Raw genomic sequence first — 20,501 nt, 5'->3', positions numbered from 1 at the left:
GTGTGTAACTGAAAAACAAGTTACTATCTCTATCACATTAAAAAGCTGTTTTTTTTATTCAGTTAGGCCAGCTGACACAAGCAGACCCTGACGTCCATGTTTGAATTGACATTATCAGGATATATTGTAACCTAACCTGCTCTTTTCCAGCTTCCAAGAGGATTTCACATAATTCACTGGAGACTGTTTTGCGCAGCATGGCATATTATTGAGGACAAAAAGCCTACGTTAAGGGATGGCTGATTTTCTATTTCCTCTGGAGACCTCAACAACTCCCCTTTATAAACATTTTATTGTCATAGTTCTCCCATAAGCCTTAGTATTATTTCCACTGCCCAATCAATTCCCTGGTACTGTTTCAAGCCGAGGCCGAACCTCTCACCCAGGGCTAATCAATGTAGGTCACATATCCAAGTCTGCTGAGGAAGATGGGGTTAAAGCAGTAACAGCCAAGCCAATAGTCATCTCAGGTATAGATTTATATCACTGACCTTTCATGTACAGAGCACAGGGAATAGAACTTGCTTAGGGCGGCTATTACTAGGAATGTGAGGGCAGAAAATGATGTTACTGTCCACCTCTCTGTTTCTTTTTTATTACTCCTCTACCTTTTTCTCCATTTGAGTCCCATTTCACATATTTTCCAGCTGTATGCTGATCTTCCCTCCCCTCCATTTGTTCCCCTTCATCTAACTCTTTTTTTATCTCTCGTTTTCCTTAGTGAGCTGACAGTCTTAACATGTTTCCCTATACATTTAAAAAAAAAGCATGATGTTTTGTTTCTCCTCACCCACCTTACAATCTGTCGTGCTGTTGACTATTGTAGTATTTACTGCAATGTCTCCAATAGTACAGCCATTGTCCAGACATACAAAAAAGGGTCATATTGAGGGTCATCTATATGCTTTAAGGGTGTTTAAATTTTCAATAGGCTCTGCCAAGGGTAATATAGATTTTATTACTAAATTAACTGTCCAATGTTGGGGTGGCATGCTGACATTAAGGTATGAAAATATTCATAAGACCTGGGAGAGAGTTGCAGATGTGGGTGGCTGGACTGTAGGCTGCCTTGCAGATCTTTACATTTTCAGTATTGCTGAGGGTGTACTGAGGTCTCTAGCCTGCCATTTCTAAAATCATTATGGACTGTATGACGTGTTCCCATGGAAAATCTTGGAATGACAGTTGGAAGCTTTCCATTTATGCACTGACTTGATTTTTGCTCATTCAAATGGGTAACAGTGGTCAAAGATATTGAATAATTGACAACCCTTTCAAGAGATTGTGGGTATGCATTCCTCTTTCCAATTCCAATTAAGCAAAAAGTAATCCGCCTTTAAAAATGTAGAAATCATATACTCAGGAGAACCAGACCTATCCCAGCGCTTTAATTTTGTGATTTTATTTTAATTTAGGATGAGTTTGATGTTTTTAGCCAGAAATGAATGTTTTGATTAAACTTGCCCTGAGGAGTTTTTAACATCCAGTTATGGTCAGTGTTACTCACCTGACAAATATTTAAGACATGTTTCTTTCCTCATACAACATTTGCTAAGCCAGTTTTTAAAGATTTTAAATTATGCTTTGTTTGGATCTTTGTTTGCTAGCTTGCAGCTGAATAGCTTCATACATTAGAAGCAGGAATGTGTTCCAGGTCATGGGGTTGGGCCAATTTGCTGAAGGCTGACAGTCATTGACTACTGAGCCTTCGACAATGGAAATTTGCAACAACAATGGAATTGAAAAACTTTCTGTATTTATTTATGTCCACTCAGAGTTGCTGTAAGACAGGAGTTCTGTTCCATATTTGACATCTGGGAAAGAAATAAAGAAGCTGTTGCTGCTGATCAGTGGTCATTAAAGTTACTTCTCCCTGCCTTGATTATAATTTTCTTGTTAAACCTGACAGGGCAAAATCAGGCATTTGATGTTTCTTTTCTGCGGGCCCCACCCATACCTCAGCTTAACCCTGTGCCTAATCATCGTAATGCCTGATTACATTTGTCACTTTCTAAGTGAGACAGTTTATCGTTGCTGGTGACAGTGGGAGGCGATGGTGACTACAGCTGGTGAGCAAGTTTGCTTTTCTGCTCGGGGACAGAAAATCCCCCCCCCCCCCCGACAATAACAAAGCCATTGTGTGATGTTTCACTGTGGAGACTGTCAAATGGTAGACATCGCCCAACCCTATTATGTCACTCTCATGCTTGCATGTGCAGACAGAAGCCACTGATAAAAACATTGCCCTGTAGCACTACAAGCGGTCAAAAACTACACACGGTTCTTCTGAAAAATGTGTTTTGCTTATTGTTACATCCTCTGGATGTTTGACCTTCACTGTGCCGAATGATGTATGTGCAGAGTTTAATACCAGGAGGCTGTTTTCACATTCAGCAGCTGGAGGGGGAAAGTTTCTCTGTGCTCACCCGAAAATACAAGCAGGTTTTTGTGACATTATAGCTTGTTTGGAAGCCAAACATTGTCCAATATGTAACCTACAGATGTGCACAGAGAATTACCTTTTAAGTAAAGTACGAGAAAGGCATACATACAGAAATACAGCATCTGCATATTCATAAGTCTGGGTTTCTAATGAGAGGGATGGAGTAGATGTAAACCGAGAATTTTGAACTAGGCTTTATGGAAAAATCATATCAGAAAAGATATTATTCAAGGCAAAGTATTTTTATATGTCTTAAAACATTTCCAAAGAGGATTTTTAAACTTGCATTTGTCTAACTCTACTGTATATAATCTTCGCGCAAGAAAGCAGCTATGCTCATATTGCATGCCACTAAGGACTCAACAAGGAACGATTACATTAGGGATGATTTTGCCATTAGAAAATATCGCAAATTTGATTTCAGTATTATTCAGAACCACTGGGAAATTAGACTTGTGTTTATGCTGGGAGATTTTATTTCAAATTATAATTGAGGTAAGAGAGGTGCATTCCATGTACAATACCAGCAACAGCAGCTGAGCTAAAATTGGGATGGAAGCAAAGACTTTTCACCCAGCGTGAACCAGAGAAACTTCTTGGAACAGAAAATGTAAACGCTAATTAAAAAAGTATCCAGCCTGAAAGATTCTACCCCTTTATGATTTAACAGTCTAAAAAGGGCCTTAGGTGACACAGGCATGGAGAAGGGTGGGAAAGGGTGGAAGGCAGAGGATGGGTGTGCAGAGGCAAGGATGGTATTGTCAATATTTACCCTGAGTAATTGGTCTACACTTCCCCCAGCAAGATACACAGGCGTCCAGCGTCATCCCTACCTTATCTCCTCCAGTTCTCCCTCACACACCCACAGCGTGACCACAGTTGCACACAGCAGTGTTGTGCAGCTGTGCATAATGCCCAGAGGATGTCCACAACATAATAGTTAAAAGCATAAGGGACGAATGAGTGAGTAGACACCGTCATGTCCATTAAAATTCTCCGGGTCACCTTGTTGGAGTGTTGCAGTGTCCACAGAGGGCTGTGGTGACGTATTATTCTGTTAACAAGCTCAGAGAGCAGTCTGTAATGAGCTGTGGCCACACTCACTGTGGTAATGAGGTGGGCCTGTTCGTTACCCTGATGGTAAACCACTGTAAGTATTCGTGCTTATTACTGTATTGATAGAATGACAAGAGTATAGTGATGAGATGTGCCAAGCCTGCCAAAAGAGAAACTCACACAACCTGGATGCAAGAAGTGATGCAAAGGTTTGCCACTGGCAGTGTTAGAGACTTGTGGGAAAAAATGAGCTGTCTGTCAACCTTCTTTCTTCCTTTCTTTATTCTTTTTGGCCATCTCTTAAACACACACACACACACAAACACACACATAAACGTTGTCCTCTCTCTCTGATGCAACTTGCCAATTAACCTGATGCCTCCCGAACCGCCAGCTCTTTGAAGCCATTTTACATGCATCCCTCCTACACTCACTCTGTGTGGGTGTGCACGGACATTTACATTATAGTATTTTGTTCAGTCCTGTTGTTAGATCTGAGTGGCCCTAATCACTCTTGTCTGTGTGTAAGTTTGCGAGTCTGTAAAACTTTATAAAAGCTGCTGGCTTCTGAGGGATCTATAGTGTTCTAAAGTATAAGAAGCACACACAGTATGGTGAACATTATAAACAAGTTAGATTGAGCTGGTAGACCAGAGTGTAGTTCTGGATTTACAATATTTACCTTGTATACAGTATGTGACATGAACCTCATACTAATCAGGCTGCAAAAAATTCTGTTGCCTATATCAAAACAATAACATTAAGACAATAAGTTAATTTATTGTTGTACATATTCTAATTCATTTTCATGCTATCTTTTCTTGAAATGTGAATTTGAAATATGAAGTCCCTAAACACAGGATATGTCAGATACATCAGGTAAGGAAGGAAGTCTCGAATATGACTTTATATAATAGATGTGATAGATTTTCATTAGCTATGATGTCATGTCGCCTCATGACATCATCAAACTGTCTTTGATATTGTTTTAGTGTGAAAGAGACCTCTAGTAACAGAATGTACATATTATACATTTAAAGGTAGAATTCTCATTTTAAACACACCATTCAAAGTTGGACCCTCCTCCCACAAAGGGACATAGAGTGTGAATTAAGAGAGCGAGCATCACTTGTGAGAACAAAGCAGTGAATCAGAGAAATAATAAGTTACTTTCTCATTGTTTCACAGCGATTACGCTCTGAAAGACAAATAAACAAGCCCACACCTTCTATTCTCAGGCTGCTCTGCGTGTGTGTGTGTGTGTGTGTGTGTGTGTGTGTGTGTGTGTGTGTGTGTGTGTGTGTGTGTGTGTGTGTGTGTGTGTGTGTGTGTGTTTGTATTGCACATATTTTGCTTCTAAGTCCATTTTTCAGTTAAAATTATAAATTTACTTGTCTAACTCTATCTTAAGTTTTTCCATATGATGGCTTGTAAGAAATTCTGTAGTCTTTTTGTACGCCTTCTAATGTTACACTGTTGTTCCTTTCTTTTTCTATATCTCTCTCTATTTCTCTGTGTGTGCATGTTTGAAAGAGACGAACAAGATGGGAGAGGAAGAGCCAGGGTAGATTGTGTGAAGATGCTAGTGTTTTCACAGATAGATAGATAAAAAATTGACATTTGACAGTTTTCAAACATACATGTACAACTGTTTATATATCCAGGAAGCTCACCCGCAACACCATAGAGATTGGTATTATTCTATTTTACTGAAATAATAAACCACACAGTTGAAACTTGAACTAAGAGGTGGGCACAACAATTCAGTTTTAACTGCATGTATTCATCAACAGTTGCCTCGCAGCAATGAGAGAAATGATAATTGAAAAGCTTTCAGCCCTCATAAGTTCCAAGAGCCCTTCCTCTTTAACCCTCACTTTCCTTTTCTATATTGCACGAGACAAAAGAGGGGTTTACATCATCCCACGGAGGATCAGAAGGGTCGTGCTGTCTCATTTAAGAGAGGATCTATACATGGTTTCCACAACCTGCTGCAGTAAGGGCAGCGGGAGAAGGGTGATGTAAGAACAGATGATTTCTATGCGTCAGTTACTCAGCTGTACTTTGGGAACTGGCTACTTCTACGAAGTGAATATCAACTAAACAGAGCTGAAGCTGCAAACCCTGGCCATGAATTCACAAACATTTGAAGGTCAAATCTTTCCGTTCGTTTCAGAACACAATGGATCCCTCAGTGATGAATATGTGTCTCTGTGATGATTAAATCGAGAAAACAAACCCTGTTTCTTCTGCACAGTGAATTCATTTGTCTGATTTATTTTGAAATATTTGATCTCTTTAAAATGCACTATTGTACAATATTTAATCTTTTTACATCCTTATTAAACATGACATGTTTCAGTTTGTCATATGTGCAATATTGCAATGTAAATAAGTCAATAAGTCTGTGGTGTGACTCATGGCCAGCCAGTGAATTTTACATTTAAAAGTAGAATATACAGGATTTAAGAGTGCACCAAACCACTCATAAGCCAGTATGCATGAAAGCCAACTTTTTGCAGTGAAATTTTGATAATGATGAAGAAAAAATAATTTGCTTCATGAAAATACAGAAGAAAAAAATGTTCTACAACTATTTATTCATTTAATAATTTTAGATGTTTACACAGACAGATGGGCACACAGACAGCTTTGAACACCATGGACGTGCCTTGCACTCCCCTAACTTCTCTAATTGACACCAAAGTATTCCATGCCGCTTCTCAACAGACCAAATAAATTTTTTCATTTTATTTAATTTTTCATAAATTTTTCAAAATAAATGACAAGAATATTAGATTATTGCTTTTCAGATTGTTTTACAGTGGTTATGTTCTTAAGCACAAATAAACATGCCCATACCTTCACATAGTAAATTTTGTGTGAATGTAGCCAGTCTGCTTTGTGTGTCTGTGTGTGTGTATCACTCTTTGCACCTCTCACAGACAGAGAGCAGAGAGAGAGAGATGGCGGCGCTTTAACCATTGGTTGCTGCAGTTTTATAGAGTCCTAACCTCACAACCTGCGTGCTGTTATTGGTTTGGGGCTACACACCACTGCCTAAATCCTGATCCCCAGAAACACCCCAAACATGTCTATAGTTTTAGTCATTTTAGATGAAACCACACTCACTTCCTTATATGGCCTGATGATCATTATTCAGAACTATAAAGAAGGGACATGGTTTCATCTGAACAGGGTTACAGGCAGAGGGCAGGGTCTTTGCAGGTGGACACATGTCTAGGTCACAAGTTATGAAATCCTGCATAGTATTCCTTTAATAAACCACCAGTTATGATCTATGGCACAAAAGGATACTGATGCACAGCACAAACACACCTTGACCAAGAGTCTTTGGGAATCATTTCGACGCTCATGGAAACTCAGCTCCAACACCACCATCCTCTTCAGTAGAAGTGTAGCAGTTCAGTGTAGCACCTTTTTCCATTTTCACATCACTGCTTCTCTCAGTTGGAGTTGTGTAAGAAAGAGAGACCTACAGTGCGACCCAGTCTGTCACTTTATTGGTTAACCACATCGTCAAGTAAAGCTTGAAGGTCCACACCTGCTGTGTCCTGCTCTCAAGTGTGATGAAGTTGCCTACCAGCTGAACTCAGCTTTAGCTCTGTAGCTCTAAAGAGTTCCCCCAGTTTGCCCAGAACTCCTCATTACTGCCCTATAGTTTTGTTTACGAGCTAAACTGCTCACCGCATAGTGTCAAACCTCAGCCAAAAGGCCATGTTTCACATTCCAGCCCATTATGCCGCAGCTGCACTGCATCAACTTGAAATGCCCCAACTAGTTTAGGGCCCAGACTTTCTGCTGAGTGTGTTTATTTTGTGTATGTATGTGTGTGTATGAGCATATCTGTGCATCTGTGTCCAAGACATAAATATGTGCTTTGTTTGTCTGAGCATTCTTTTTATTGTGTCCTTATCTGCCCAATTATGATATTGCCCTGCTTTAAACTTACACTTGCGCCTACATAATACTGTTAACGCCGAATAACCTCTTCTGCTTCTTAAATAGAGCTTTTAATATTTTTCTGTCTTTAGAGGAGGTGATAATAACGGTTCCGCATTTTGACTGTAGTGATGAATATCGCTGGAAAGCAGCATCCCTCTGCTTGTTTAATTTCTATGTGGAGTGAGATTGTAATCGTCTGTTCTCTTTCTTGTTGTCCTCATTTTTCTTTCTCCTCTTTCTATCTGTTTGTCAATCAGAGAGCCAGCTGCTCCCGGGGAATAACTTCACCACAGAGTGCAACATCCCTGGAAACTTCATGTGCGGAGATGGGAAATGTGTCCCGGGTGGGTGGCAGTGCGATGGATTGCCCGACTGCTTTGACAAGAGCGACGAGAAAGGCTGTCGTAAGTCCAGTTTAGACTCCATTATCAGACCCTTTTTTTCCCAGCCCTTAGCTGCGCCCTAAAGCAATAAAGCCTGATAGCCTATTTAGAGTCCTGTCATGTCTTCTCAACTTCTCTCCTGAACTCCTTTCCCTATCCAATGCTGCAGTTCTTCTCCCATTCCTATCCATAGAGCCATAAAGGGCCATTTAAACCTAATTCTCTGCCAACTAAAATGAACTCCCCTCCTCAATCCTCGCTTCTCTCTCACCCCCACAGCGTGCAGCCCCCCTCCCGCCAGACCCTCGGCCCCAGTTTAGCACCGGGGCAATATTTAATACCATCAAAGCAAAGGCCGATTACTACTGTGCGCAGGAATAGCAGCGCATGCATAATTCTACTGTAAGGCTACAGTAATAGTTCAGTTTTGATCCTCACTTTTAGCAGACTTTGATCTCTCTGGTCTGCTGCTCCTCCTCCTCCCCCTCCCTGTCTCAGCTGGAGCACCATGCAAAGATGGGATTGCTGATGCAGATTGACTTTGAGGGCCTGCCACACCAAATGGAAACCTCCATCTCCAGATAAATTCATCTCTTTAACCGTCTCGCGCTCCCGTTTTCACTCCTCTCTGCATTTTCGCCCTCTTTATCTCATCTGATTATTTTTGGCTTTTGGCTTGTAATTTGTTTCACAGGGGCTTGTTTTCAATTAGAAGAAGCATTACCCTCTTCTTGCAGAGTGTTTTTTTCTTTACCCAACTAAAGTCCCTGCCAAAAGAAAATCACATATGGTTTGTCCTCGATTCTGTCACCTCTCTCATTTTCTTCTTTTCTCCTCCTCCGGCAGACACTTTTCTCACTGTTCTCTCTTGCTGGCAGCTTGGGGAACAGGCAAACTACTCTCAACAAAGTTGCGTCCCATGGCTTGCCAGCACACACACTCACAGACACACACAAACTCACAAACTTTGCAGACATCAATCTTTTTAGTTTGTAACACCTCTGTCATTTTAAGTTTATGTACATAGGACAATTTCAAGAGATGTGCCAGGCTATATCCTTAAATACACTTTTACTCCTGACATCCCTGTAACTTCAAGAAACTCTGTTGCATTAATAAACTACGTAGATGGATGGCTTCTGCGCTCCAGATTCTCATCACTCAGTGGCCTTAAACTGTCAACAGCTGCCAGACCTGGAAAGATATTATTCCAATTCTGATTTTGGACTAAGTGCATCAGAACTGGATATGTTAAGCGACCCTGTTTAATCTAATCATTCGTGTGTCAGTTTGTTACATCTTTAATCAAAGTAATTTCACTTTGAACTTAAAAAAAGCAAGATTTTTTTTTGTCTGTGGCTGACACTACGTGTTACAGCTAAAGATAAAAGCAAGTTATCAGAAAGCATCACACTCAGCCCGCCTCTCCATTTGTCAGAGGTCTATTTGTGTTTGTTGTCGAAGTCTACATTATCTACACTGGCATAAATGGGCCTTATTATCCTCAAATAAATGACTAGTTGTCAGTCGATACCTCCAGCGACTGCTTCACAAAAGTCCCCAGACAAACCTCTGGCTCCATTAGGGGCTCAGCAGGGACAGACAGACAGACAGACAGACAGACCGATGGAAGGAGGGAACAAGAGAGGGAGGGGGAGACAAGGGATTTAGGGAAGGAAAGGAGGTAGAATGGAGGACTCATTATGGTGGCTACAGCAGGAGTTGTGTCTGGATGTCTATTATCTGAGGAGAACACAGTGCCTGGAAACTTAGAGACTGCGGCACTGGATTCTCTGCAAGTAGAATCATAATTAGAAACCCCCCTCTAAGAAAACACACATACACTCACACAGTTATATATATTTAACAGAAGGGAATGGTTGATTTGCGAACTTGAAAGAAGTTTGTTGACTTTGCTTCTTCTCTGTCTGTCACTGAGCTACAGGAAGTGCAAGCTTCAATGAAGACTTCTCAGAAAAATAGTGGATATCACTTTTGTTTAATGAAACATTGCTATTAGACTTACTTTATATAACCAGTTAGGATATCACACAGTGAATCTGATCATTGCAGTTACATTACTATGGAGGCAGAGCAGTGCTGACCACCACAGGATATTAAATTTCCCCCCAACTGTAATATGAGCAGATGGCTTCTGTCAGGAAGTTTCCAAGAACAAGTGTTTTAATTGTCCATCATTGAGGAAGCTTTTAAAAACAGTTTTGACCACTTTCGTCTTTAATTTATCAATTTCAAGAGGCCAACAATGTGACTAGATCATTAACTCCACCCCTCACTATTATACACTTATTTTTGTCATTTTGAGGGAGGGGGAGGGGTTTTTCAGGGGAGACAGCAGATGAACAGTATATGGCCTTTCCCATTAGGAGTTGGAATCTCTTGGCACCTCGTGTTTTGATTCAATATGATTTGATTGCAGTTCTGACTCACATTCAAAGGGCAATGTTTCTTGGTATCAAAAGCTTTTGACATTTTGGAGATTTCTGCAAGAATAGCATGTTTCGGCAATGGAATGGTAAGCCTTTGTTTTGCAGATTGCACATAGACCCCCTTACTGTCGATATACCAAGGACAGCCATTAAATTCTCTGAATGCCCCACCTCTCAAGTTTGTGGTTTTAAAGTTTTATGAGGCTGTGATTATCCTAGCAGTTACAAAAGGTCATTTTATACAGTAAGGTCAAGTTTCAAAAAATGAACTCACTACAATGAAATGTCTACTATGGAGACCAGAATTATTACAAATTAATACAATTTGGCTTATTGAAAGCACAAGCATTTAAGCTTTCCAATCAGGCCCAATCTATGCAATTCCAACACTGTTTAGGTGCCTCATTATGCAGAAATAATTATATAAAAGAAAAACACATTTATACTGCATGCAAATAAGCTGCATGGGAAGTGGGCATATCTGTAAAGAGGCGACTTTTGGGTACCCATAGAACCTATTGTCAAGCAGATGTCTTGAGGTGAGACATTGAAGGACTCCTTTGAAAATTGCTATGCTGGTTTTTTATTTCACTCGCCAAAATTTTGCCTAACTTTGGAACATTATGGGTTCCTTAGGTCTCTTAGTTTTATATGACAGCAGTATATTCACTCCAGCTTTGAAACTTAACCCACTACAGCCTCTGAAAGAGAGTAATGGCAGCCAGGAACATCACTGTCCCTGCAGAATAAAATAAGTTTTGAAGCATTATAAGCAACCTCAGTGCTTACGTGCATGCACACATACATAATAAGTTTGTGTATTTATTCTTTGCATGTGTGAACATACAAAATCCCAATTTTTACCATGTACATTTGCACCAGTAGACAGCTGTAGTTAGTAGATCCCCTAAAGCCCATGCTATTTAGCCAGCACATTGTGTTTATGTGGATGTGTCTGATCCAAGAAATTCTTCTGCTGAGCTTGAGGTAAAGGTTATAGGTGGTGACATCTCCCTGGTGTCTCATTAACGAGAATCTGGTTTTTGGAAGCCATGTAGCTAACAGGGAAACGCAAAGAGAAGAAATCAATTTGGACTTGAAATTACTCTGTTGAAAATGTGAGGATCAATTTTCAGTTGAATCTGTATGAAATTTGTAAGACTCGAGTTAGCAGAAACACCGATATGCACACTTACTTACACGTCCTGGGGTGCATCGGTCCAATCAGTACAAAACTGTTTTGCAAGACAGAAACACCCACACATGAACTTAAGATGACACTCTGGAAGATATTAAGTTTTTTACAAACAGTTGTTTTGCCTTGGAAATAAACTTCTGTCTACCTTTTCTTTTGACCTGACCATATTTTGTTCCGATGGTATTAGTGGATGTAGAAGTTTGGAACAAAAATTATGCAAACCTGATCTGTATTTGCTTGGCTCCGTCCTAAATTTAACAATTTATTGTACATGTGTCTCAGTCTGCTATGTCTCATAGGCGAGCAGTTGTCTCTCGAATGGTCAGGGAATGTTTATTCACCCAGAAAAGACAGCCTTCTCCCTTTCTCTCAAGCCCCTCTGTTCTTCTCTTGTTTGTTTGTTCTTCTGGTCCCCTCTAGCACAAGGGTCAACTTGAGTCATGTAAATACTTTTTGCTCGCTCTTAAATAACAGTCTGAGCTGAAGAGAGTAGAGAGGCAGTATCTCCAGCCTGAGTCTTATTGCATTAAAGATGCAGCTTATTGTATTACTGTCCTGCTGAGCGAGGCCAGGACCCCCCTACAGATCGTTTTTATCAAGTCCAATTTTTTATGGAGTGTAACCTCTGCTTTGCTCCACTGAATTTCAGATGAAAATGTATCAGTAGCTTTTACAGTATCTCTAATATTGAGCATCTTCTGTACATAGGTGTGTTTGATTGGAAATGTGTTGGCACATCTGAGGGGTCTTCAAGCAGTGATTCAGAGATAGGCTGCTGACTAAGTCTTCGCACAGAGAGGTCAAAAGTACCAGACTGCTCTCTGGTGTCCATAACGACAGGGTGGAGGGTGTTAGACGAAATGGATACTGACAGAGGAGAGAAGGAGGAGAGCTGACTGAGCTTACTGGGCCTCAGAGCCAGGATTAGCCTCTTTGCCCTTGTCTGGGCAGAGCACGAGCAGGCAAGAGAGGAGAGATACGTAGTGGGGCCAAAAGGGCGAGTGGACATGATGTATGAAGCAAGAAGAAGTGGGGTTTCAAAAACGGAGGGGGGAAAGAAACACAGTTGGGAGAAAGAGAGAAGACAGCAGTACATTTCAAAGAAATGACTGTTCTGAACTGGCAGTCCTGCAGGCTGAGGCTGTGGCCTGTCTGTGTGGAGAAATCCATGTATTCAGACTACTACATTTAAAAACTTCTGGACAAGTTCAACTTTTAGTCTCCTAACTAGAAGAGCTATCAGCAAGGCCAGCAGCTCTTAAGGATCAAAGCTCAGCAAGGGCTCTGCTCACAATGAAGTCAGCATGTCAACATCTCTTGAATCAAGACTGGCCAAGGCCTACTTCTAACTTGATTTATTAGTACAGTGAACAGTTTCCTAATTAGTTTATGGTTTCAATCACAGGTTTATTCTTCAATACAATATGATGATAATTTTGGAAATTATGGTCCCATCTAGAATGAAACAGACAATAATTCAGGATATGCTTCAGGACTTGGCTACTGTGTGATTTAAAAGTCATTCTCAGTGCTGAATACATATTGATCAAGATTATGTTACTACATTAGCTATTTCTCACATAAAATATCTTCAGAAACATATTTTAGTGTGCTGTTTAGCTGTAATATGAGAAAGATTGTGACCAGGCAATCACCATGTAGTTACCAGTTTCCAATGCAGCCTCCCCAAAACTCAGACATTGATTACTGCATTGCCTATTTCCTACCTAAAATGTTTCTAGAAACATAATTTAGTCTTTTCTTCAGAGTAGTGGTTCCCCTGGGAATCAAGACCCCCAAAGGTGTCACAGGATAAATCTGAGGGTTCACACAATGATCATTTCTCCTCAGTGAAAAATTTATTTTTCTCATACTTGTTTTCAACAATTCTTTTTTTGTGAAATACTGAATCATTTTAGTCTTTCAGGCTGTGTACTTTTGAAAGAAGAAATAACACAATCTTCCACTTCAAATGAGATGTTGAATTGATAAGCAATAAAATCAACTACTGCTCAATTTAATGCTCTCCGGGGGAGTGGGGGGTTAGCTAACTTTAGATGAATTTTGCTGCATAGCTGACATTTCCAAGTCAATTTGCTGACTGATGACTCTTCTTTACCCGAGCTACACATTTAAAGTCAGCTTTCTTTATGCCACAAGATTTGCTGCAATAGTCTGAGCTATTTGAACTTTATGTGAAATACACTGTAAATGCCAGTAACATCACTGACTCCCAGCTGTCTTTATTCTATCACTGGAGAACACAGGAAGGGCAGAAAGTTTGAGGGGCTGATGTTTTGTCAGTTAGTTTAAAAGTCTATTAATACTTCATAACAATCTGGATATAACTGTTTGGAGTTTACATTACCTGATGCACAGTGTATTGATCCTGTTAGCTCTTCAAAACAATTAGGAGCAAAATAAATTCAGTTGATTGGATTACTCGAATATTATCACATTATTGCTTTCTGCAGTGGCAACACAACCAAAGTCTGGAGGAACATCAAGGGTGCTTTTTTGTTTTTTTTGTTGTGTACTGACCTCCACAAAATGCCCATGAGATATTGAGCTCAAAAGAGCCACTAAATGCTTATCAACAACAAAGTTCTCCTCGACAGCAGGGGTGGAAGTAGCTAAAAGGACTCCTGAGACAGATTGGGTATGATTTAGATATCAAGACTGCACACACTGCCAATTTTTTACCAAACCTCACCATGGGTAAGGAAGGGGTTGCAAAGATTAGGAGTGTGTGTTTATGTGATAAGAACAGTGACCAATGCTCTGACTCTTAACACAAAGAGCCATATACTGCTGACAGATCTGTTTTTATTCCTCTGTTGTCTTCTGTTCATGCTCCGCTTCATTGTGCATAGGTGTCCTTTGCTCTGAGAGTGAGTTTGTTTTTCTGTCTCTGTGTGGGGGTGTAGATTTAGGAGGACATCATGAAAGAAAAAGCATGTGGGACTGAAGGAGTGTGGGGGAGTCAGACTCAAGCATGTCTTGGTTTGGGTGGGTTGTTTTAACCCAACTCAGAAAAAGCATTAGCTACAGTAGATTCTGGTCGGCACACTCCCAGTTTGGAAAAGCAGAGAAGAGTATGAGCATGGAAGCTAAACAATGTACTGCTGTAGACAGGGTCAGAAACAAAAGGCCTTTTAGTCACTTAAAAAAGTCCACTTATAAAATAATCAATATTAGTGTAAATGTATGCTGTATTTAGAATACTTTCATGGCTTTACTTTGCTATCATACAGCCCTTTCTGATGGGAAACGATTGTTATATAAGCCAAATACCACACTCCCCAAATCAACCGAACTCAGTAGGCAAAAGGCAAAATCTGTAATTTTACCTCACAGATCATGGGAGTAGCTGGTCTCCCTTGGGCAGTTAGTTTGTTTGTGTCATTTTGTGACATTGTGAAAAACTAAAGTCCCAGTATAACACAAACTAACTAACCAATCAAGGCAGCAGTAGACCAGTAACTCCACCTCTCTGCAAGGTAAAATTACACCTCTGGAGTTTGGCTGATTTGGAGCGAGCAATATGTGGCTTATATAAGGGCAGTTTCCCTTTAGTTTAGTGGTGAAAATATTTTAAATATAGTATACACGTTAACAGATATTGATTTTTTTGGTGGACTAAAGTGACTAAAATATGTTTTGTTGCTGACCCCATCCAGAGCTGTTCATTGCATAGCTCCTGTACATCCCACTTGCATGATGGTTCACTGATTCATGAGGTGGTGTAATTAAGACTAAGAAGCAGGGATAAAATATTAATTAGGATTTTACATACAGTCTGTTCTAGTATTTCTTTCAGATTGAATACTACCCTTGTCCGATTAATAGTCACCAATGAGGCAAAATGATTGTATCAAAATCTTCAAAAGAAATAAGAAATGCTGTCTCGTCATTTTACACTTCAAACAAGGCAATTTTACCAGCACACTGCTTTCTATGATGAATATTGCAGCAGCGATATTATCGGACAGATCACTTGCTGCTTTTTCACTATATGCCCTTGCTTCCCTCTCCTTTTATCGGAAGTTGTTGAAATATTACTGATATTTTGCACATGTGTCTGCTGCATGGTATACGAGCCGCATTTGCTTCATCATCTAGCATAAAGTTTGATGGCTTTGCAGTGCACCAGTGGCCTGTAAACTCCTGGCCCATGAGACGAAGGCGGCTCTATAATGTTGCAATGCCTCTTCCTGCACACAGAAGGTTATTGTACTGTACAACAAGCGTGCCGGGCTTAGACAGTGAAATCTACAGAATGATTATTTTGATCCTCGAGCCCTTTAGACCGAAACTACCCTTGCCCTTCTTGCTTACAGCCCAGCTCCATTACCTATTGATTTCCTCCCGTCAGAAATGCTCGGCAAGGTCAGGAGAACCTTTGAAGTCCTCAGCTGTCTCCACTTCTCCTCGGCCTCTGTTCTCTCCGCTGTTTTCTTTCTTATTAGTCTCTTCCTCCAGTGTTTCTCCTCACTCCGTCAATCATGCATGCCCATCACGACCAAGCCTACCTGTGCCGAACAGATTATTCTGTTCTCTGGGGAGCCAAGAAAGAAGAAGGAAAGGGGAGAAGTGTGTTGAGGGGCATAGAGGTGCATGTTGGGGGAAGAGAAAAGCACAAGGCATATGCAACAGGAGTTCTGTTGTCAGATTCAGCCTGGCATGAATGCTGGAGCCATGGGGGAGATAAAGACTGCAGAAAGAAGAGATGAACAGCACCATTCAGTTTCAACTTCTTGTTAGATTATCAAATGATTTATGCTGAAATCCAAAATATGCCACTGTGCTGCGCTGCCTGGCCTAGATTTAAACTTTGTGGGGGGTTTTTTGTTGTTGTTTGTTTTTGTTTTGTTTTGTTTTGTTTTTGTAAAATCCACAAAAAAAACAAACAAATGAGGTATGGATGTTTGGTGAAATAACCGTACAGTATTCTCAATTAAATAATGTTCTTTTGGAAGAAATCTCAGACAGATGTCAAAATAAGATGTTCAGTATGGTGTGTGCCTGTTAGTCAGGCTGGGTGATATGGTTTATAAATAATGTCTCATTATTTTAAGGCTATACATGATATATGTCAAAATATGCACATTTTAAAAGCTATAAAATAACTAATGTAAATTCTAAAATAGTTAGAAATGCACAGATTGACCGGCCAGAGACCGGTGACCAGCCGGTCAGCGTCACCTGCAAATAAATCTTTCATTGAAACTAGAACATCTATAAAATGTAGACAATACAGGAGGTAGAGCTGAATATTGCTGCCTGAGTTGACTGTCTTCAGATTACCTTCACAGCACAGACTATTATTAAGTTAATGAATGAACAGCGCATCGCACCGGACTCTCTCTCCTGTTAAAAGTGATTGTAGCTCACCCATCATTCTGATCGCTTCGTTTCTCTCTCTCCTTACAATTAATTTAAAGAGTAATCCAGCCAGATCAAATGAAAATGCATTGAAAGGAATAAAGTGACAGTTTTCTTAATGAATTGATATACTGATCTACTTGATCCATAGAGAAAACATAGATAAGGAGATATACTGTGCAATTTGAAATAAATATTAACTGCCAGCTGAAACTGTTAAAAAGATTTTAAAAGTGTCATAATCGACTGGAAGTGCTAGTCTGAACAGGTGTGTTTGGGTCTAGTCGTGGCGACGTTAACAGGGGCAGGAGATTGGCAAGTGCTGTGGTCGGGGCTGGGAGAGATGCTCTCATTTAGGCTAACACTGGCCGCAGAGCTACCTGTGCTTTCCGCCTCGCCACGTACGGTTCGTTTAAAAAACGCTGATATTTTGGGGAGTTTAGGAACCATCACTCTAAAATAACAAAAACACGATGCTTCATACTTTCAGGTGATTATACACTAAAGAAGACATACTTGTGAATTTTATATTCCATTTCAGCCTCATTCTGACAAAAATAACCCTAAATCTTACATGCTGGACCTTTAATGCAGCATTTAAATGAGGAAAAGACAACACTTAAGCCATATCGCTATATAACAATATCCAAAATCTAAGATGATGTTTAGTTTCATATCACAATATTGATTTAATGTAGGTGTATTGCCAAGCCCTTCTTGTTAGAGTCACAATGCTAGAATTTCAAACTTCAATATAATACTAGCATAAAAAATGACTTCTGAGCTTTCATTGCATCATTGGGACAGTCCCAACCCCCTTGATCTTCTTGAATATCCACAAGTGGATGCGACGGCCTCCAGTGATATGGGTGCACCCGTAACTATCTCTGAAGTGAAGGACGTAATCAAATCTCTACAGAGTAACAAGTCACCGGGTCCTGATGGTTTTACCACAGAGTTCTATAAAGCCTTTTCTACAGTACTTGCCCCAATCTTAGTAGGAGTATTTAATGATGCACATCTGAAAGGTCAACTTCCACTAAGCTTATCAGAGGCCTCTATTACTTTGTTGCTTAAAAAGGATAAGGACCCGGTACTGTGTGGCAACTACAGGCTAATCTCTCTTTTGAATGCAGACTTTAAGATATTGGCTAAGGTCTTTGCTTCTTCTCTCCAAAAAGCTATACCAAGCCTGATAAATTCTGATCAGACAGGTTTCATTTCAGGAAGGCATTCGTTTTCAAATACTACAAGGTTGTTTAATATTCTTTTTCCTCCTACCACTAACTCTCCTGAAATTGTACTGTCCTTAGACGCGGAAAAAGCATTCAATAGGGTAGAGTGGAAATATCTGTTTTACACGCTTGAAAAATTTGACTTTAGTTATAATTTTGTTTCCTGGATTAAACTTCTTTATGCATCACCTCATCACCTTCTTTATCATCATAAATATTAATGGTATGAAATCTGGCCTGTTTTCGATGTCTTGCGGTACACGGCAAGGATGCCCCTTATTTCCGTTATTGTTTGCCCTGGCAGTACAGCCTCTGGCCATATGGTTGCGTACTGAGAAGGGATTTGAAGGCATTTTACGTTTTGGCTTATCCCATAAACTTTCATTGTATGCGGATGACCTTTTACTTTATGTCTCTAACCCAATATCCTCTCTCCTCGTAATTTTAAGAATTTTAGAGAAATTTGAGAAACTCTTAGGTTATAACCTTAATCATGGAAAAAGTTAATATTTTACAATTAATTCACTCACTGATAAATATCCTCAGGCTCTCTTTCCTTTTCGGAAGGTTTCAGGGGGGTTTTAAATATCTAGGTATCTTCATCACTAGTTCATTTGCAGATCGCTTTTTTCAACATGTACCAATATTTATAAGTAAGTCTTTCTTTTCCTCATTGGATCAATTGATATTTTTTTTTATGGCACAATAAACAGGCTCATATTAGGAAAACAGTCCTTCAACTCCCTAAGTCCAAAGGCTGGCTCTACCCAACTTCCACCAGTACTACTGGGCTTGTAATATTTACAAACTTCTTTTCTGGAATACTAATGTGAAATCGGACGAACAACCACAGTGGGCTCAGATGGAATCATTATCTTCAAATCTTTCCCTCTGGTCGGTGGTCTGCTCCCAGCTTCCTTTTTCAACTAGACAACTGGTACAAAACCCAATTGCAATTAACTCAGTCAGTTTAGGAGACATTTTGGTTTACACGCACTGTCAGGTCTAGCTCCAGTTTTTCAAAATCACTTATTCTTACCATCCTGTTCAGATCCAGTTTTTCAGACCTGGTCAAACAAGGGTTTACAGACCATTTACGACTTGTATGATGAAGAGGTGTTTTACTCATTTGCTTATCGGTTAAATTTAATCTTCCAAATACTCACTTGTTCCGATTTCTGCAGTTTAGACATTTTATACAAAATAAATTCCTGAATTTGCCCAACCGCCCCCCTGACTCTACGATGGACTTCTTTCTATCACTAGACACTAGACAAAAGAAGCTCACTTAAGCTATTTATGACTTTATTTTTAAGTTAAACTCAACAAAGCTAGAGTCCCTCAGGGGCGTTTGGGACCAGGACCTTGGGATTACATTATCCAATGAACAGTGGGGACAAATATTACATCGTGTCCATACCTCTTCTATATGAGCGAGACACAGTTTATTGCAGTGTAAGATTTTACATAGAGTTCATTTTACCAATGCAAGATTAGCTAAGATTTACCCTGACAGGACTGATAGTTGTAACAGATGCAAGCAATCTCCCGCTGATTATATGCACGTTTGGACCTGCCCGAAACTGTCAACATTCTGGTCTGCAATATTTGACACCCTTAGCGACCTCTCTCACTGCCCTTTTTGGAATTTCTTCTGCTGTCAGTGTACCTAAAGCTACTTTACAAATCATTGCATTCTCTATTTTACTCGCCAGGAGGCTTATCCTCCTTAAATGGACACATTCCTCTCCACCGACTCATAATAAATGGATACATGAGATACTGCAATGCGTTCAGCTTGAGAGAATTAGGTTCTCCCTGAGAGGTTCCCTTTGGAAACCTTTTTTTAGAGCATATTGATAGTCTAGTTATTAATGAGGAAACCAATGAATTATAACTGAACAGAGTAATAACAGAGTAATAATCCCCAATTTTTTTTTTTGTATGTGCACACATATACATATTCCAACTGATCACTTTATTTATTTATCTACTTTTTTATTTACTTATTTAATTTTTTTACTTATTTGTCTCATTTTAATTAAATTTAGTTTTCTTCTTTTGTATTTTCATTTTTTGTAATCCGGTATGCATGTGGATGTGAATGAGATTTTTGGGTAAACGGGTTGGGGTGAGGAATCCCCCCTCGTGGAGCGGGATGGAGGGAGGGCCGGAGCGGGTGAGTGAGTGTTCTCAAAGAACGGTTGAGAGGGAGGCGTAATGGGTTTTGTAAAAGATCACAGCAGAGTATTGTTGCCATTGCTGTTTTTTGATTTTTGTTTTTTGTTTTTTGTTTTTTTGGGGGTGCTGCTGATTTATGTGCTGCTGTCAATAAAGAGATTTAAATATAAAAAATGACTCACTGCCTTTGGATATAACAAAAAT

At 39.8% G+C, this 20,501-nt stretch overlaps 1 protein-coding gene across 2 annotated transcripts in view; it reads left to right on the top strand.

The window, feature by feature from the left end:
* Positions 1–20,501, top strand: part of ldlrad3 (low density lipoprotein receptor class A domain containing 3) — a 100,362-nt gene that overhangs the window by 28,464 nt on the left and 51,397 nt on the right. For both annotated transcript variants that reach the window (XM_084734925.1, XM_084734924.1), the window contains exon 2: positions 7,723–7,869. In XM_084734925.1, coding sequence (XP_084591051.1) covers positions 7,723–7,869 — 147 coding nt within the window. The remainder of the gene's footprint in view (positions 1–7,722; positions 7,870–20,501) is intronic.

The sequence above is a fragment of the Lutjanus erythropterus genome, chromosome 13 (genome assembly GCF_056507025.1).
Source record: "Lutjanus erythropterus isolate fLutEry1 chromosome 13, fLutEry1.hap2, whole genome shotgun sequence".
In the NCBI taxonomy this organism is placed as follows: Eukaryota; Metazoa; Chordata; class Actinopteri; order Lutjaniformes; family Lutjanidae; genus Lutjanus; species Lutjanus erythropterus.
Note: the sequence above shows the minus strand (reverse complement) of the source record. Positions and strands in the feature narration are given on the sequence as shown.